Source organism: Sinocyclocheilus anshuiensis, unplaced genomic scaffold (genome assembly GCF_001515605.1).
Source record: "Sinocyclocheilus anshuiensis isolate Anshui unplaced genomic scaffold, SAMN03320099.WGS_v1.1 scaffold655, whole genome shotgun sequence".
In the NCBI taxonomy this organism is placed as follows: Eukaryota; Metazoa; Chordata; class Actinopteri; order Cypriniformes; family Cyprinidae; genus Sinocyclocheilus; species Sinocyclocheilus anshuiensis.
The window spans coordinates 684,192-697,727 of NW_015548221.1; the positions used below are offsets into that span (position 1 = coordinate 684,192).

Below are 13,536 nucleotides of genomic sequence, written 5' to 3' on the forward strand. Positions count from 1 at the left end.
GTTTTCCTTTGCTGTTTTACAGTTTCAGGCAAAACTCAATTCAGTTTCAATCAGTGGTGTGACACATGCAAACACATGATGACCTCAGACTTCACTCCGCATGCGACAAGAAGATATTCTAGGCTTTGTTGTTGAGTGTGAAGCACCATCTGGAACTCCAGATTGGTCTGTCGTCTCAAAATGATCTATGGAGTTTGAAGAAGATTCAGACGAATGCTAATCCACCAATTCCAAGTGTAGTGCGCTTTGTAGTGAATTTGAAATCACCTTCAGATTGTTCAAGGTCTTTAATATCCCCCGCATATGGCACTTTGTATCCCAAAATTGAATCCATAATGTCTGGAAGCTGCATTGAGTATTATATGGGAGTATAGCCAATGGTTTAGCAACTCAGGATTTTAATAAAGGCTCTGCGGAACTCGATGTTGAACGTGGTGTAGATGACTGGATTGAGAGCGCTGTTGACGTAGCCGAGCCAAGTGAAGGCGCTGTAGACCTCAGGAGGAATGTGACAAGCTCTGCAGTGAGTGTTTAGGATGTGGGTCACAAAGAAGGGCAGCCAGCAAATAAGAAAAACCCCTGCAAGACAAAAACCACAAACAATGAATAAACAGGAACACATAACAGCAAAATGTGGCAACATCCATTTTGAAAAGAGCTAGAAGTGCATTTCTTCTGTGACGCACTGAAGAAATAAAGCCATGAGGTGTTTTAGATGAACTACTCCTTGAACTTCAACTTCTAAGTGTTTTCTGAAAATGGGAAACTGCTTTGTTGGATTTTAAATAAAAAACAGGTGTTTTTAGCACTCAAAAACCTTGACCACTGGCAAAATAGTCATGTGACAACCCTGACGAATTGACTTTGAACTGAGGCAGCTGAGCCATTCCCTCGATCCAAGACATCTGTCTCCATGAGTGTGATTTAATTTCCTCCTCAATTAAGCAGGCATCTCGAATTACCATCAATGTCATTTATCACTTTACAGAAAACTGACTCATGGGTCATCAGTCGACACTAATAGAGCCAAATTGGTTATTTGGTACTTGATGTTGTATAAAACTTGTATGTTGGAGTCTGACTATACTCTGTAGGTGTTGCATGAAGCTATTGGCATTCAGCATCTTCGTTTTTCCCCAGGTGGCTTCTTGTCGCAGTCTGACGAGCTGTAGCACATGCCAGACGCAGACTGAGCTTCACAGAGCGACTCTGAAACCCACTTTCAAAATGTCAGATGAGAAACTAAGTGAATCATTGATTGAAAAAAATAGTATAGTGGCATGTGCTCGGGTTGAAGGGGGGAGGCGTCAGGACACCTGATATGAAAGAAAAACAATTTTGCAATAGTGAAGATAAAAATCACGGAATCAATTGGCTGTAAGCAATCAGCAAGATGATGAATTTCATAAATTACATGTCCCTCCCCATCACCTCTGAGACGTGTGAGAGGGAGGAATATCAGTGTTGAAAATGATGTGCGACAGAGGTCGAGTTAATCAAGTCAGTGAAATTACAAAATAAAATGCTGATAGCTTCACCTGGGATTTGATCACGGGACTTCTTATTCTCAATGTGTCACACCACTAGACTTGTTTATTATTGTTTATTTACAAAAGTTTGGGGTCAGTAATTTTTTTAAAAGGGATAATTCACCCAAAAATGAAAATTGTCATTGATTACTCACCCTCATGTCATTCCAAACCCGTAAGATCTCAGTTCGTCTTTGGAACACAAATGTGCATGCACATGATTTTTCTGCATGTAAACAATGCATGCGTTACACCTTGTTTACATTTAGAGGAAAGCATGCACATGCATCGTGATACACTCCAAAATTATTTCACAGTATTCCTGTTTTTACTGTATTTTTAATAAAATAAATGCAGCTTTGGCATAAAGAAACTTCTTTCACAAACAATAAAAAATCTTACCGACCCCAAACTTTTGAAAAGTAGCTCTTCTTTTGTATCTTTGACCTTCAATTTAATCTAAGTGATCGTTTATTGTAACTTATTATATAATGAATATATGATCTCACCTGGGGCACCAAGGGAAAACAGACAAGTGAGTTTAACCTTAAAAATTATGAATACAAATAGCCTTGGGCCAAAATAAGATAGAATGTAAAGTGAGACAATTTTCAAGTTTGGCGTAAATTAAATGTCGCTTCACTGTGTCACTGTTGTCATGATGCTCAGGGCGACAAATGGAAGTAAAAAAAAACAAATCAGTATGCAAATAAGTGCAAGAAGCAAGACCAAACACAATGAAGTATGCAAATTTTACAGTGATGCCATTACTGTTGAATGGCAAACGTTCTGACAATGTTAACCAATGGGATTTTCCAACATGATGAAATTACTGCCAGAGAGTTTTAATGTATTTAAGTTTAAATGTATTTGTAGAAAATTGTGAAAAATAAAAAGTAGTAAGATGAATTTCAATAGCTCAGTAATGAGTGAAAGTGTATGGTCTCTCTTCACTTTAAAGGGATAGTGCACCTGAAAATTAAAGTTCTGTCATCATTTACTCACCTTCAAGTGGTTACAACTTGACAGCTGCTGGTCCCCACTGACTTCCATAGTATGAAAAAAATACTATGGAAGTCAACGGGGACCAGAAACTGTTTGGTTATACACATTGTTCAACATTTCTTCTTTTGTGCTCAGCAGAAGAATGAAATTCATACAGGTTTGTAACAACTTGAGCATGATTAAATATGACAGAATTTTCATGTTTTTGGGTGAACTATCCCTTTAAAGGAGAAGCATGTAATTTCTGCACCACTAACCACACCAGAAATGCTAAAATATTTTTTTTTTTGTTATAAACCTAGGAATCTAATAATAGAGCCTGTACAAGCAGCACAAGCCTCTCACCCAGAACGATGGCCAACATCTGTGTGGCTTTCTTTTCCTTGGAGTGCATACTTCTACAGCGGACCTGACTGGGACACACCACGACGCGAGCGGGCCGAGGTGGATGCAGGGTGGTGTGTGTGCGTCCGTTTGACAGCTTCTTCACCTCGCAGCTCCTAACTGTCACCTGCTCCTCATCCCCACCCTCCTCTTCCTCACGGTTTGCATCTTGCTCAGTACGAGCAAAGGATGCCTGGCTGATGCTGCAGTAGTTCAGAGTTATCACAGGAGGTAGCAGCGAGTTCTCGGCAGGGGCGGTTTGAGGCCGCTTACGCCACGGGCAGCTGGCGAGGAGCCGCGGACGGATCACCTGCTCCTTGGTTTCCTGAACAGATAGGGAGATGAAACGCAAGCATGCAAACTTCAAGGTGCGCTGCATATCTTTATTCCTGCAAGCATGTCTGTTCTATAATTAATTATCACAAGGAGGTATGCTGTCCTCATTTCCTCGAATAGAATGATATCGTCTCAAGGACTACTGAGTATTTTTGTTGCAATATGAAGCTGATTTCACACCACCTTACACATTGGACTAGTTTTGGATTGCTTTCTTGACTTTGCAATTACAATGAAACCGTAACCCTCTGGCTACTAACTACACATTTGCTGTTTTTCCAGCCATATCTTAAAATCACTCATGTATAATTTCCAGTAACCTAACCTTCTCATTGGATATAAAGTAGTAATGAGAAATACACTATATTATTGAAAATTAGACTTTTAAAAAGTTATTTAAAAAGCTTTTTGATTTTTAGTCCGAGTAGATAGGGATTATCTTTCTCAAATCAACAAAATAAACAGCAAAAAAGTATTATTTTTCATTAAAAATATTAAAACCTCTTTAAAACAAGAAAAATTGACTTTGGATATTAAAGCTTTTTTTTTTTTTTTTTATATATATCTTAAATTTGATTTAATAGATTTTTCTCACCCTAATGGTAAAATGTTTTTGTATTGTTTTAAGCATATATGTAACAAAATGTTGTCACTTTTAGACGTTTTTTTCTGAATATCTTATGAAATGTTATTTCTAAAGTAATATCTAATTATTAAAAATAAAACAAATTATTTATTCTATTATATGGTTATTATTATGTATTTTAAATATAATAAACTTTTATATATTTTTTCTATATATACTGTACTCTATCATTTAAAAGTTTGTGGTCATTATGATGATTTTTTTATATTTATTCAGCAAGAATGTATTAAATTGAACACAAGTATCAGCAAAAACATTTATGATGTTTCAAAAGATTTCTATTTCAAATAAATTCAAATATGTTTCCACTAAAGTGTTTAGCAGTACAACTGTTTTTAAGATTGATAATGATAAGAAATGTTTATTGAGCACCATATCAGCATATTAGAATGATTTCTGAAGGATCATGTGATACTGAAGACTCGAGAAATAGTTGCTGAAAATTCAGCTTTGCCATCACAGGAGTAAATTACATTTTAAAATATATTAAAATAATTATAATAATATTTTTGTAAATAATCAGCATTGGTGAGCAAAAAAAACGTATCACCCTTAAACTTTTAAACTCTCCCGTTGCACAAATGCAAATATCTCTTTAATGCAAATATCTTATCAATCACATTGCATCTCCTCTTTTTGTCAATTAGTCAATATCTCCCTTCTTTATATCACAGCTCTGATCCCTAGGCCTCAACTAACAGCTGCACATTTCCTGTGGCTCCCTACCAAAGCTTGTGAGTCCTAACTTTGATGTGCCTCCTGTGGAAACATTTTCGACAAACAGAGTGTGCCAGGGAAGGGAGTAAATCACCAGCCAGAGCAAGTTGGGGGTCACACGTCAGAGCCACAAATTTTCAGTTCATAGCTTACAGCCGCGGGGATAAGTCTGTGGAGGCACAGCAACAGAAACGCACTTGCTATGCTAAAACAGGAGGGAGAATGCTGCCAGCAATCTCAAAATACCTTGTAAGATTTCTTCACAGGCTCTGTTGCTCTGAGAAGCCTCATTTCATGCAAGATTAGAGTAGTCACACATTTCTGTACACACATGCAGACACACAATGGTATACGCACATTTATCACATTGATCCTGATGGGGGAAAGGTCTCTTTTCTCTTTGTGAGTGTCGTCTTGTAAACACGTCTCCTGTGGAGAAATGTTAAAGAGTCAGCATGTGGAAAACAAAGGCAATGCAAAAGCATGTAAAATAAATTTGGGGAGCAGAAAAAGACAGGAAAAGATGCCAGGATCAAGGCAGGGAAATTGAAGTAGGCCGCTATTGACAAAAAAAAATCCGATTTTCAATGGATGCCAATAGTGGACTGTGTCGTTTTACTGAAGCCCAATATATGACTGGAATGGATCATCTATCTCAATTAAATAGAATTATCATTAAGAACCTTAATAACCTTAACTGAACAGAATTAACATTAATCAGAACAAATCTGTGTCTTCATCATCTATTATGTCTCTAAGGCTCCAGTTGTTCTCCATCCACATCTAAGACAGATACTGAAACTCATCGAACCCCCAACAGTATTATTTTATTATTTTATTTATTTTAAAACTGTAGTTTTAGTTACTTTTTAAGTGCTTTTTGTAATTTGTATTAATCTTTTTTTATTTCAGTTTGTTTCAGCAATTTTACTTAAACTTATTTTAGTTATTTGCCAAGGCAAAATTTGTAAGTTTAAAGTTTGTCTAATATTTTATTTCAAAATGTTTGATACCTTTGAAAATATCACAAAAAACTAAAACCAAAAAACTACAGTAGAACAAATAAATAAGAAATGCTACATACATTATATAAAGTAATCAAATTTATAAAAACTATTATAAAAATATACACTTCACTGTGTAAATTAAATATATATATTAAATATATATATATTAAAGTTTCAAAAGTCATTTAGTAAAGAGCAGTGAGAGATTTTCTCTTTTGTTGTTGTTTGATTAACATGAATGACAGACAGCAGGAATATTAGACTGCTGTCACTTTAAGAGCTTTCCGGATCCAATATACTGTTGCACATGTGTTTTCTTTCTCAGCTGTTTGCTTCCACTTATGGCCTACTGTGTTTATGAGGATACTAGCAAAGACGGGTATTTTGGACACAAAGAAGTGTGTGTATTTAACCGTTCAAGGCCCTATAAAGCAGCAAAAAAAACCCTCAGTTTAACATTCCCACGCTCTATGAGCACCGTCTTCACATGCGCACGCCTCTTGACAGCGCTCAGAAACAGTCTCTCAGACAGCGCACGCATATAGCGAAATGAGTTCTCTTTAGCTGCTGATTGGGTTTTAATGGCTTAAATTCACTTGTTTTTAAACTGCAATTCTTAAAAACACGTGCAAACGTGTGCATAAGTTTTCGTGACCACATAGCACAGCAGCGTCACGGAAGCATGTAACCGCGATAGAGACGATAGTCCAAAATCTCTACCGGTTAATCATGTCTACCCGTATATCGCCCACCTCTATTTTTTTCTAATAAGTCCAGGGACGATTTTTGAATAACAATATCAGACCCCATTGATTTTCTTTGAAAAAAAGACATTTTAAAAAATATATCTTTTGTGTCACACAGAAAAAAGAAAGTCACACAAGTTTGGAATGACATGAAGGTGAGTAAATGATGACGGTTTTCATTTTTGAGTAAACCATTTCTTTAATAAAACCCCCAAAGCTGATTGTTTCATTTAAAATATGAACAGTACAAAACCCAGTTCTGTAAATCAATTTACAGCTCATATATGTAAGTCTGTGCTTGGACTTCATTTTCTTTATTCAAATTAGATAGAATTGGAAAAGGAGCCTTTTTAACAGGAAGAAAAATATTCAGGGCAGCCTACAAAGCCTTTTATCCATATCAAATTTTGCTCCAGTTAGCTGGAACTAAATCTTGCAATAAACGTCCTAGGGCGCGTAGCTGAATGGCTTTTCTGGAACTTTTCCAAAGACCTGACTGTGCATCTCACTTTCACAGGAAGGCAATGATACAAAGGCTCTATCCGCTGATAGGGAGAGTTGTTTCACTGAATAAAACAACCAAGTAATGTTTCCTAACAAAGACAGACTGGATTCCAGGCTTCTTTGAATTTAAGTGAAATGTAATACCGAGTTTCGATCCGAGATTGCCTGCTAATGATTCAAGTTGGAAGCTTAGATGTGTTTCTAATCTATACTTACCACCGGTAACTGATACTTCTAGTCATTATGCACAGTTATTGGTGGATTACGTGTGTTGTAAGTAGAGCAGAGAATCCAAAACAGTTTGAGGAGATGTGTCGAGGTGAAATGTGAGAATATCTACTCTTACCGCAGATGGTGGTAGAGATGATGGCTGAACTTTGCCACTGCCTTGACGGAAGGTGATTCTCTTCCGTCTCCTTCTGAGAAAGATGTAGATGCGCACGTATACCAGAAGGGTCACTATGAACGGCAAGTAAAACGACACCACAGAGGAGTAGATAACAAAATCGGGATTTGAAATCGAGCACACTGTAGGGTCATCTGCAAAAACAAACACACAACATATTTGTCATACTTAATACATTTAGCCGGTGTTGTGATTCTTTTGTTTGCTGTAATAACACCAATAAAATATTCCATTGTCTAACATAAAGTAATTAAGATCACAGATATTAGGTAATAAGTCAGAGTGGATGTATGTAATGATGCCAGCTGTGTTGGAAGTATAATCAATACTCTTATCAGCAGTAATCTGCGATGTATAAAATTGTTTCTGCGGCAGCATAATTAGAGCCTCAAAGTCCTTCTCTCCCATCTGCAGTACATGCAGCCAAAGCAGAACAAATCGCATGCATATCTAGGAGGCTTGTGTGTGTGTGAGAGAGAGATGACATTCATTATATCTCACCATGAAACTAATTAACTGATTACTCTAATTAAATGGATGGTTAATTTCTTCGCAAACTAATTTATCGACATCTGATAGAAGCTCACTGAAAGCTATAGCTATAAAATTAGCCCTCAAGATAAACACTCTAGTGCTTTATTGTATTTTGAAACTACATGGTTGAGGAAGCTACTTGTAGATTATCAAACTATACATCATGTAAAGTAGTTGATTTACAGTCAAGCTACGCTTTTGATAGATAGATATACTACAAACTTCTAAAGACAAGTTGTTAACTTCATTAAAGCTTAAAAACTGAAATTTGTGTTTATTGGTTTTTGGTCAATGGATATTATTAAAAAACAAACTCTGAAGATTTTTTTTATGTTTTTGAGAAAAGTCTCATCCTCACTAACAGTATTGGGGGTACACCCAGTAACGTAGTACTTGTAGTACAAGTAGTAGTACAAGTTACGTAATCAGATTACTTTTTTCAAGTAACTAGTAAAGTAACACTTTACTTTTTAATTTGCAAGAAAATATCTGAGGTACCTTTTCAAACATTTGTGTTTCTTTTTTTTTTTGCTGACATTAATTTACATTTCCTTCAGCCTGAGGCTTATTTGCTTCACTTTTGGTGTGAAAGGGCTTTTACATTGGCCAAAAATATAACTTTTTTTATATTAAAAACAAACAAGCAGAGCCCAGATTTGAAAAGTGACATAATGCATTACTTTACATAAAAAGTAAATTAAGTAACGTAATTAGTAACTTATGGGAGTAATGCAGTATTGTAATGCATTACTTTTAAAAGTAACTTCCCTCAACACTGCTCACTAAGATTGAATTTCTTTGATCAGAAATCAAATAAAAACAGTGAAATTGTGACCTATTATTATAATTTAAATAACTGTTTTCTATTTTAATATATTTTAAAAGCATATTAGAAAATTCAGTTACTGAAAATTCAACTTTGCATTCACACAATTAAATTACATTTTAAAATATATTCAAATAGAAAGCAGTTCATTTGAATTGTAATAATATTTCCCCAATTGTATTTATTTCACTGTATTTTTGATCAAATAAATTCAGCCTGGGTGAGCATAAAGGACTTCTTTCAAAAACATTAAAAATCTTAATTATTCCAACCTTTTGAATCTTATTTAAGTGTACTACTATAAGTTGACAAAATTAACCGTTCGCAAGTTTATGCATTTGAAGTTTATAGTCTCTCTTTTCTACGAAAATTGACAAAAATATTGATGACTCATCTATGATGACTCATGTACAACGCAGATTTTTGTCCAATCAAATGCTCTCAATAATGAGAATGTCCCGCCCCCAATACCAGCTACAGTGCTACACCTTTAGGTGATGTAATTCATGTTTAGTATCTTTTTATTTTATTTGGCCCAAAAACAACAGCATTAAACTGAAACAGTTGTAACAATAGGATTGAACCAAATATTTTTTTACAAAAAAGTTGTAAATGCCTCACAATGACTTCAATGCCAGGTCTGAAATGAATCAGTGAATCTGTGATTTACTGTCCTGCTATTAAAGTCTTGCTGCTTTTATATGTTACTCCCCAATACTGATTCTAAAACATCTCTTGATTAAATTTATCTCTCTTATTTCCAAACCCATTTGATTTTTACAAGATTTAATGGCAGCACTTCAATTTCACACCAGTGGACAATAGTGCTGGTTCTCAACTTATTTTGCTTCAGGAAGCAGATTGTATTGGTCATACTAACTATGCATGGTCATATGGTTATTTGCATGTATTTGCATTTTATTTCGCATTATTCTCCCCTCTGTAGAACACCTATGACCCGTTTTTGAGTCACAACCCACTAGTTGAGCTAGAGAAACACAGAAGCTCACCTGTAGTGTTGAATCCAAACAGAAGGGGGCAGGAGACTGCAAAAGCAAGGACCCAAACTGTTGCAATCATGACTGAAACCCTTTTGCGGGAGCTGTGAGTGGTGTTGTATAGCACTGGCATCACCACAGCCGTATACCTTTACAGACACAAGAATTAATCTCAGAAGAAATGGGAATGCTGATTAAAAAAAAGGTCACACTCACTGAAGCATGAAAAGTATGAGTTATGAGATTAAACAACATTTTTAAATGACGCCGCAAAGTAATTTTTGAATACCACCATTCGTTCTGATATAAAAAAAAAGGATCAAACTCAATTTCAGATAAGCTTTCACTACAAAGCTTTTTTCCGCATCTGCCACGAAGTGTTAAAAAGAAAATATCTGATTACAAATGAACACTGAAGGATATTGAAAAAGAATTTGCAACATCTATACACCGAAGAGGGATAAATTATGCTCGACTCTTTCAACAGAATGATGCACAAATGCAATTGTATTAGCTTTTCGTGAGCGGTTTTTATATCTACTGCTCTTATAAGTACAGAATACCACAGAGGAAAGAGAGAGGTTAACCAGGCCAGTCTGAAAGGCATAATCAACCTAAATATGTTCTGTTCTCTCCCCCCAGCTGAATATTTCCCTGCACTCTATCTCATACATTTTTGTCTTTTCTACGAATCGTTTTCTCTCAGCCCTTCTGTTTCGTCCTTTATGATCAGCATCTCACCCTTGCCCTCCTCCAACTAATTAAACTTCTATATGTTTTCGCACTCATGCCATGCAATCAAAATTAAAACAAGGACCCCTCCCAGCTCTATGTATGAAGGTGATAATGATGCACCTGTCACTTGCTGATACCATATGAAAGGAATATTTTGGGTCATTCAACAGCATTTTTGGCGTAATGTTGAATAGTTTCGACTCATCCCTTGTTTTATTAAAAAAAGAAGCAAAAAACTGAGGTTACAGTAAAAGTGCAGTCACATCGTGACGCAAATTTTTGTGGGCAAAATCCAGTCATTTCAGTAGGAATCCATGTGAATGGGAATTTCATGTGAATGTGAAAGATTTCCTCATGCAGATTTTGCATTGGGTTCAGTTGGTCATGCAAATTTGCCACACTGACCCTGTTTTATTTGATTTTTTGCGAAATTTTGCTAATGTGATTATACCATAAGACCATTTTTGGAGGATTTAAAAGCAGAAATATGAAGTTTATAATTTTACATGGTAAATTACATTAATTAAAACTTGTGCATTATTTGAGCTTAAATAATTTGTAAGTTATTTGTTATGTTATTTGTTTTTGTTATGGTAACAAACATTTAGAATTAGATAATTTTATACAGAAAAGGTTCCAAAAAGGGGTTTTTGCAGTGATGCCAAGAACAATTTTTGGTTCCCCAAAAAAACTTTGTGGTCAACTGTTCTTAGTGTGAAGAACATTTTAATAATCTAATGAACCTTTATTCACTATAAAGAATCTTTTGTGGATGGATGTTAAAGGTTCTTCATGGATGCCAACAAAGAACCTTTAAAAATAAAGGCTGTGTGTAGTAAACCCAGAATAATCAATTCCTAAAAAAGAACTACAAAAAATCAAGCAGACTTTTATTACTAGCTCCCTACCTGTCGATGCTGATGGCACACAGGTTGAGTATGCTTGCAGTGCACATCATCACATCCAGGGTCACAAAAACATTGCAATATAAGCGACTGAAGAGCCAAGCTCCACCAACCACCTGCACAGGTACAACAGAGTCATATTAAGGGCCTAAATGCACAAAAAAATTAAAGACAATAGACAAAATATGCCAAACTGAGCAACTTATTTCTAGCCACACTGCCTCACCTATATGGTTTCTTCACTGTAAGGAAGGGGAGAACTCTTTTTGAGAGTCCCACCTTTTATCCCACACTCACTTTGCTAATAATGAATGCCCTACGGGCAAACAGACCCTTGGTCCATCTCTCAGAGGGCCTACAACAATAACGTCCATTCGAGTGGCAAGGGAGGTGTAATAAGGCTCCAGCAGAGATTAATGAACTGCATGCTGCAGAATCCGACTGCTAGGTGTTGTGCATCATGACAGGAAGATCTTCTTTTCTCCTTTCCTGGCACTAATCAAGAGCAGCACAATGCAAAGCAGCCATTCAAGAGACGTGCAGCCAAATTAAACTAAGTAGGAAGGCTGTCTCTAAATGAAGGTTTTTAACTGTTACCACCAAAACCAGGGAAGAGTGAAGGAAATTTGATATTATTACACAGTAAAAATTGTACTGTAGTTGTAACTTAATGCATTCAGGTTGACTGAGACATGTTATATAATATTTGTACATTTTAATATAACAATATAATATTTTAAGATTTCTAACCAGATGTAATGTAACATTTGCCAATGAATTAAAAATTTAATGTTAAAATCTTTTCAGGTTTTTTGGGTCAAAACATTTTACCATATAAATCAAGTGCTATATTAATTGTAGCTCTAAAAGTAAAAACTGCAGTTTTTCATTGATGGATGAAAGAATTTTATCCTTAACCAAAGTGAAGAGTAATTATTGATCATTTAGAGGACATTGAATGAAGTATGACTTGACTGCTCTCCAGTCTATGCAGGGATGAAAACCCGGAAGACTAACTCGCCATAGGTTCCCTCTAGATTTCCCTATGGGCTTTTTATAATGGGGTTTTACAATTTATGAGTAAAATAAGGTCTGTGGTAAACATAACTTGATGGTACTTGAATGTTTTGTTCTACAGTGTAAACGGCACACAGTCACACCCTGAACATTCTTATTTACATATTACAAACATATGGCTTTAAATCAATTATAACAGCTTCAAATTTGTGCTTTTAATGTGTGTAATTTACATTCTAGAGCAAAATGTTGAAGTATCATCTTGGTACGACGTATACCACAGACCTTCATAAATTGAAAAACCCCATTATAAAGCCCCATAAGAAAATCTCTGGGTTTTGACGTCATCCCTGCAGCACTCTCTATATTGCTTTTTACTGATTATTGCTGATTTAAGTCTCGTTTCTTATGTCAATGTCTAGTAATCAACTACTGATTGAAGAAAATGATTGGAAGTCTTAACTGATCACAGCACAAATCTGTGGATCCCTCGAGACATGAAGTGGTTGTTTTTGCGTTCCACATGCAGATTTCATATTTGTTTCAGTTGGTCATGCGAATTTGCCATGCTGACCAACAGAAAGCTGCTTGGTGTGAAAGAGGCTTCTTTGTGAGCTGTGCTTTATACATATCTAAACTATTGACAATAGACCTTGGACTTTTGTTTTGCAAAATTTCACCAATATGACTGTACCATAAGACACAAGTTGGTTAAAGTTGGTCATGTGAATTTGCTGCACTGAGTAACAGAAAGCTGATTGGTTTGACAATGACTACATCAGTGTTTTTAATGTATAATCTGAGGGAATAATCAAAAGCACTCATCTAAACTGTCCACGCTTCCTCTCTCATATGTAGCATCCGAAAGTCTGATTCAGTCCAAAGAATCAGTTCATCCTAAACAGCCCTCTGTTTCATATGCAAAGTTGGAAGTCTGGTTCATTCTAGTGAGTCGACTCATCCTAAATGGTCATGTCTCATATATAATGCTGGAAATCCAATTCATTCTAGTGAACTGGTTTGTTTGGAATCCGGATGATTCACCAATTTGAGTTCCTGTATATGTTTTCTGTAGACACACTTTTGTAAATTGGTATGTTTTTGATGTATTAAGTATAAATGTGCTTGTTCAAGACTGACACTGTTCCAATTCACCCAAACTATCACCCAAAAAGGGTTTTTTTTTTTTTTTTTGGTTCCCAAAAAATCTTTCAGTCTTAAAGGGAAAGTTCCCCCAAAAA

The 13,536-nt window shown here is 35.7% G+C and overlaps 1 protein-coding gene across 1 annotated transcript in view; it reads right to left on the reverse strand.

Annotated features, from left to right (window-relative positions):
- Window positions 1–363: 363 nt before the first annotated feature.
- LOC107654199 (D(3) dopamine receptor-like) overlaps window positions 364–13,536 on the reverse strand; it is a 15,905-nt gene continuing 2,732 nt past the window's right edge. Inside the window, exons 3-8 of the mRNA XM_016441169.1 lie at window positions 11,282–11,394; window positions 9,651–9,787; window positions 7,221–7,414; window positions 4,975–5,046; window positions 2,880–3,243; window positions 364–579 (exon numbers count right to left, since the gene is read on the reverse strand). Coding sequence (XP_016296655.1) covers window positions 383–579; window positions 2,880–3,243; window positions 4,975–5,046; window positions 7,221–7,414; window positions 9,651–9,787; window positions 11,282–11,394 — 1,077 coding nt within the window. The 3' untranslated portion in view covers window positions 364–382. The remainder of the gene's footprint in view (window positions 580–2,879; window positions 3,244–4,974; window positions 5,047–7,220; window positions 7,415–9,650; window positions 9,788–11,281; window positions 11,395–13,536) is intronic.